Consider the following 6,961-nt stretch of genomic DNA (forward strand, 5'->3'; position numbering starts at 1 on the left):
GCAGGAGTGCACAGCAAAAAATATAGCGCAATGACAAGTTGCCTCACAGATCACAGGAGCACATTCAATCCAACAACGGACTAAATATAGAGACGAGTTGTGAATGTGAAAGTCGCTATCGCTTCAAAAATAGTCGGATGGAAATAAAATAACGGAAAATTAAAATATGTTTGAAATTCAAATGGTTTTAAAGGTACGTCGTTGGCTGTGCACCCTTTGAAGGGTGCAGGGAAAAAAAAAGTCCAGTGAAGGAAACTGGTGACAGTGCAATGGTGCCACCTACAGTTAAACATTGGGACTGCATCTCTGCTGGAATGGACAACACGGACATTTGGGAACACTAATGGACACTATATAAAAAAAATATATTAAGGAGCATGGTCAGATAGGGGCCAGTTTTGTATCTTATTCTTCATCCCAGTGTAAGACTTCACTTTATTCTTAAATGAAAAGAGCACATATGATCGCTTCACATCATAAAGACAGACTGTGTCTCTCTGCTCCAGTCCATTATGTCTCAACATCAATCAGCCACTGTGGGCGTCAGTTTTGAGAAACCAAATAGCCTACAGTAGTTCTTTCAGTCACTTTAATCTGCACACAGCCTTCACTAAAGTAAAGCTAAGTAAGTCATAAAAATGCTCTCAGCTGAACGGTGAAGAATGGCCGGGGTATTCGCTTATGAAGCGAACATCATTTTGTCATTGTTTCCATAATTTCTGCCGTCGTCTATGTCACAGTAGCAGTTTGATTTGTAGGCTAAGTGAGAATTATTATTCTCCCAGGGCAATCGTGCTTTCTTTCAACCTGGGATACTTCACATTTATGCATCATCAGTGTCTGCTGTAGAGTTTCTGGCAATCTGGGAAACGTAAAGTCCTTATAATTTAGGTTCACAAGGTAAACCACCGTTTCATTTAGCTGTTTTCTGGCTCTAAACATCCAAACAACCCGGTGTGCTTGGATGAGTCAACCTGATGGACGTGGAATCAGCAAAACATCTGTTCCTGACAAGTAGTTCCTGTTTTTAATTATGGTCAGACTTGAAAATAAACTTTGCAAAGTGAGCATGACCCAAAAAGCAAGTGGGAAATTTGCCAATTTAATTTAGTAGTAGTGAGCAGTCCCTAGTATTTCCATATGATTGTAAAAAATATATCTGACGAGTCAAACAATGATTAATAGGACTGGAAAACAAGTTAAGCATTTCTACACAACATTATAATATCTGAACATATGTAATAGATATTAAAATATTGGAGCATCTTTGAAAAAAAGACCATTTAATATTAAGGCACTGCATAAAATGTTAAGTCACTTGCTAGTAACTAACTGGTCTGCAGGAGGCAGTGTTGTCCTCTTAAGATATAATCTTAAAGCCTTGTACAAACATTAGTACAGATAAAGAGACATTTCAGTATTTTCGCAAAGCATTTCAGGAAATTTCCTACTAGGTCACCATGAAATCGATTTTGTACATCGCCTGCATCTCGAAGGGCGCCAGGTTCTGGCTTCTTTAGATTAATCTGATTTTTCTTCGCAGAGCAGATAAATAGACTGAATCTATTGCAGAATATCAACACTCATACCCCAAAACACACAGAGATCTCTAATTTATCTTCCCTCAACACAGAAAAAAAAAAAATTCAAATTCAAATGAAAGTACGGGCATGAAAAATTGCAAGTACTTGTTTCTTCTTGTGGCAGCACTTGAATACAGTATTGAAATGTTCAGCAGATGATCTCTACAAGAGAAGTGATTTCAATTAGAAACTAAAATGATATTTCCTTTAGACGGTGAAATTAAATCCCACGTAGAGCAGCTTAACGGCATTTCCTCACATCTCATTGCTTACATGGAAGTGTTTTTGCAGAAGTGTTCTACATCGCTGTGAACCTGTCCTCATCTGCAAATGACTGGTTATAAACACCCTCATTTGCGACGCCGTTCTCCGTTTTTACCCGCGTCTCTTCATCATCTTGGTCCTCGTCGTCTGGTCTCCCATCCTTCTTCCTGTGAACAACAATCAATCGAGCTCAGTTATCACATTTCCATTTTGACAAATGTGAACCATCAGCAATTATCGACTCACTTTCTCTTTTGCAACATGGAGGACACGAGCACAATGACGATGCCAGCGCCGACTATCCCCATGACCACCCCAAACGCAATGAGCCACGGTGGGGTGCCTGGCTGGACCGGAGCTGCGAGGGTTGGTAGGATGCCGATGAACTCCAGGGTGTTATCTGTTAGCAGAAAGGCGCCGTTGATGCGATGCCTCGACTTTCTGTTGGACAAACAACACGGTTTGATTTAAAAATTGTACTGAAGCATTTAACAACTACTGGAAACACTGGATGCCTTTCTTACATGAGAAGAGGCTATATTCACAACTCGGTCCTGCTAAGCACACTGACTCTTTGTACTGCAACATGTTCATGCTACAAGTTACAATTATTTGAAGATATTGTTGGAGCAACATGTCACTGGTGATCAGTTTTATCCCGGTCACGTCCACAAGTTAAAAATGAGAGAAACCTTTTGACATACTTTGCAGTGACAACCATAAACACCTCAACCCCGATACAACTTCATTATGTAGCGTCAAAAGTTTGCCTCAAATAACAGACATAGGTTCAAGACTGCATCTCTTCTACATCAAACTCACATTGTTGCTTCATGGCATTCTCACTAAAATACATAAAATCTGATATTTTTAGATACAAAGCATGCATTGTACTAGTGGGGGTTTCCATCACGTAGCTACTGTTCCATCTCAAAATCAAAATTCCTCAGGGTCCTTGATCGTTGCCCACAGTCATACCTGTGCTTCACAAGCTGCAATTAGGTCAGTAGCGATAAAGATGTACAGGTAACTTATTGAATACTGACATGTTAATGAGAATTCAGATAAATGAGACGCCTTCAACTTCAAAAAGTTGGAACCAGGTAACTTTAAAAATGGAATTTAGAACCTTTATTATTCTGTGGTGGAATGATGCAGCTACAGCTTCACATGTTCTTGTGTTAATCTGTGGCAACTAGCAGTAGCAAAACAATATATCTGTTATATACAGACACGGTAATATTTTAGACCAAATAATAGCTAGCATTAGCTCATGTTAGCAACTTAGCTAAATGTATATTTACACACACTCACACTTTCACCATTTTAGCCTAAACTATACATTCCCAGCATCTTCATGACAAAAATAATTCTTCACTAAAACAACACACATTTGCTTAGCTATAATCTCACAGGGCTAATTTTAGCTAACATTAGCTAGCTGTTTCTTTTAAGCTGTTGTAACCCATGTGGCTGGTATCGTATCATCCAGTGTAAACTAAAAAAAAATGCACACAAAGTTAAGATAGCCTTCTGTGGACAATGCATGTTAGGAACAGTCTGCTAACAATATATGCCTTGTGTGCTTGTACTCCTGCTACACTATGTTTTAATATTTAACCTTATCTCACAGTCGTCATTGTATAACAGACATTTGTTTCACTTACTCAGACGCTGTGAAAGCAAAAAAGTTTCTTGTGAAGTGGGAACCAAGCTATTAACACAGTATTACACAGTTTTTTTTCCAAGGTTCACATCTTAAAACAGAATGGGTGATGGGTGACGAATCGAAGGAAACCCCAAAATAAAGTGTGTTAATAGGGTGTTAGGATCACCACATGCTGCCAGAACAGCTTCAGATCAGCTTGATTCTGTAAGTCTCTGGAACACTGTTCTTACAAAACGTGTGTCCTCATTTTGTGTTGTGATGCAGATGGTGTTGTCTAACATGTAGATCCAAAATTGCCGTTCACTTCTTTTCAAATCTTGTGAGTCGAGGCCAGGGCATATAATTCACATCATTTCAAACCCTTGAGTGATCCCTTATGTGCTATGTAATGGGGACATTGTTATCATCTTGGTTGAGAGCCCGACCATTTTGAGCCACATGTGTCATGATAGGAAAAAGATGATTGTGCAAAACAGCTTTGTATTGACTGCCAGTGTGTGGATGAAATTAAAGAGGGGAAAAAGTGGACCCATAGCTTATAACATCCAGCCAGTGGATCCCTTGAGGGGGTCAAGCTTTCAGGCATGAAGCCACATGACACTTTTTCCCACATCTCTACAGACCAGTGAATGTCTTTTGCACCACTAAACTCTCGAATGCGCATTCATCTTCATAATGAGAATTTCACGCCCTCCAACCCTGTTATAATATCCTTCCCTATGCAAGTGTCAACTGACTCTTGTTGCTAAACACGGCATGCATCGACATTCCCAGTCACCTGAGGGAATTTCTTTTTTCTTCTACATATCGCACTAACGCACGGACATCACAGTCATTAAAATGTGTGCCGTCGACCACATTTTTCACCCTATGTGTCGATGATTTTTTTTCTGTAGCGCTAAATGTGAATGTCCCTGTCCTTTTGGCAGGGTTTCCGTGGAGTCTTAAAAGGTCTTAAATACAAGCATATTTTGCATTGCAGGTCTTAAATTACATTTAGTCATTTAGTCTTAAATCCTTACGTCCATTTACCGCTTCATTTGCAGTAAAAGTTTCTGTTCCTCATTAGTGGAGCCCACCCCAGGGATGACCTGAAGTGATCATCGAATGACAATACATTCTGTTATTTTCAAGGTAATTCTGGGTGTGTGATTTTCCTTTTTTTTTCTTCTTCTTTTTTTTGTACTTTGTGTAGGTCTTAAGTTTAACCCATAATGGTCTTAAAAAAGTCTTAAATTTCCCTTGTTTACACCTGCACAAATCCTGTTTTAGACATGAAATCACCAAAAATCCTAATCAGCTGGTTCTGCTCTGCATCTTTATACATGACACATGAGGCAAACCAAGCAATTATTTAGGACTTTATGAAAAAAAAAAAAAATAGAGTGCTTACAAATCTCATATTTTTTAATGACAACCTATGAAGTGCTTTGACAATACTCCTCTGCCTTCTTCTATCTAGACGATCACACTGCCTATGTTCAGTTAGTTTGATTTGAAGAGATAACTAGTTTATACATCTTTGCTTGGATGACACCAAAACCCAGGACACACGTGGATGTTAATTGCTCAGATGTACAGTGCAGTGCAACTGTGCTGAAAACACCGGTTCATTGTAGCGTTCATTCTCCCTACCTACTTATTTATCCTTCTCTTTCCTTTAGTTTAGAATGGAGTTAAAGCCATACAGATGAACACTGACTGAGTGTCAGACATCTTTCTGGAAATATTATAAAACTGAGGGCAGTGTGTTCGTGTCACATGATTACCTCACAGCCTCCTCCACTTCGCTCTTAGGAACAAGTTCCGTAGTGTTCCCCGGCAACTTCACCACGAAGTGGAAGGACACTCTGGGAGTCTCTTTACACACAACGATGTTCGTCACTCTGGTGAAGTTTCACAAGACAATAAACCAGGTCACATTTATAAACCGTGACTCACACGTGTCATTGTGACAAGATTATATTTTTTACAGTTGTCGTGCCTGTTTAATGAAACACCTTTTTTCCTCTTAAAATACAAACAGGAAGTAGTAAAACATAGGAAAAGGTTTTCTTACTCAAATTCCGGTCCTGGGATGTGATTCCTCATGGCAAAAGCCAGAGTTGCTTGGAAAAGGAACATTTCATTTTCGTTCCAGGCGTACTGCAACATCAACAACATTAGGGCTGCTTTAGGTTAAACGACCACCAGTCACAAGAACATTCAGGACAGTATTTAGCATATTATCATTCATATATTCTAAAGTAAAACAAGCATGAGGAGGAATATAAAAATGTATACACACAGCTTCATTTCCCAGAGCCGTTTGGATGCTGAGTCGAACTTTGTAGCCCTCTGCAGCAGCATCTATAAACACAGAACATATACAAACATCCTCAATGTGCCATGTGATGAATCAGTTTTCAGGTAGATGAAATTAACATAATCTCAAGCTTTATCAGCTACGTCCTCATAGTCCAGTTATAGACGAGCATGTGTTGAGGATCATTGTTGATGTGCAATGAAACTCATTGGTCTGAGTTGTGTGTTAAATCTGACTTTGTTTCAGTAAAGAGATTAGAACCTGCATTCCACACTAACCGGTGGGAACACAACTGGAGTGGTGGACTTACAGGCACAATAGCGTCACACAATGTGAAAACACAATATTTGACCAAACGCTGAACGTTAACGGGTCACTTACTTTGCGTGCAGAGGTACGTGAAGTTTTGCTCTGCCAAGGCGGACGACAAACAGAGCAGGAACAAGATCTTTTCCAACATTTCTCCAGAAAACAGGAAGCAATAGAGTGAAATGTTGCTGCTCAGGAGAAACTCCCAGTGTTCAGTGATTTGAAGAGGTCAGCAGAGGAAGTTCACCGGATAAAGTGTGGGTTTAATGGTTAAGCCAGGACACACCTGAGCTCATCCGTCCTCTTCGTGAAAAAAAAAAAAAAAAAAAAAAAAAAGAGACGTTTAGAGGGTGAACTCAGTCTCACAATATACATGGAGACTGTGAAGTGGGTGCTGTGCTGTGTGTTTGATCAAGCTCCTGAAAGGAGCCAGAGAGCCAGAGGAAAACACGACAGCTCAGCGCGGACTGTTTACTCAGTACAGCGCGGAGTGTATGACCTAGCTAATCTGCGTCCCAGACACTTTCTTTTTTTATTAAATATTAATATGTTTCCCCATCTGTGGTATTGAAAAACATCAACACATCGAATCCACGCAACTGGAAGAGACTAAATAAAGAAAAGAGCTGCAGTTGAAATTCCTGGCAGAGAAAAATGCCTGATTTGGTTCACACCAACCAGGTATCAGTACATAAAAGTCAGCTTCTGACTCCCAGTTTCTCCTACACATAGATATCAGGCCTTAAGGAACTTTGTTGTGTGTATGTTCACTGCACTCTGAAAAACCTTGAGCAGAATATCTCAGAGGAAAGACAGCACATTTAATGTTAA

General features: G+C 39.7%; 1 protein-coding gene across 1 annotated transcript; it reads right to left on the bottom strand.

The window, feature by feature from the left end:
* Positions 1 to 1,081: 1,081 nt before the first annotated feature.
* On the bottom strand, positions 1,082 to 6,388 carry cltrn (collectrin, amino acid transport regulator). Its single transcript, XM_047587705.1, has 6 exons — positions 6,203 to 6,388; positions 5,804 to 5,865; positions 5,576 to 5,661; positions 5,286 to 5,402; positions 2,094 to 2,288; positions 1,082 to 2,014 (listed from the first exon to the last, which is right to left on the bottom strand). The coding sequence occupies exons 1-6, from the start codon at positions 6,279 to 6,281 to the stop codon at positions 1,882 to 1,884; spliced, it is 672 nt and encodes a 223-aa protein (XP_047443661.1). The 5' UTR covers positions 6,282 to 6,388; the 3' UTR covers positions 1,082 to 1,881.
* Between the last annotated feature and the right edge of the window lie 573 nt (positions 6,389 to 6,961).

Source organism: Mugil cephalus, chromosome 6 (assembly GCF_022458985.1).
Source record: "Mugil cephalus isolate CIBA_MC_2020 chromosome 6, CIBA_Mcephalus_1.1, whole genome shotgun sequence".
Taxonomy (NCBI): domain Eukaryota; kingdom Metazoa; phylum Chordata; class Actinopteri; order Mugiliformes; family Mugilidae; genus Mugil; species Mugil cephalus.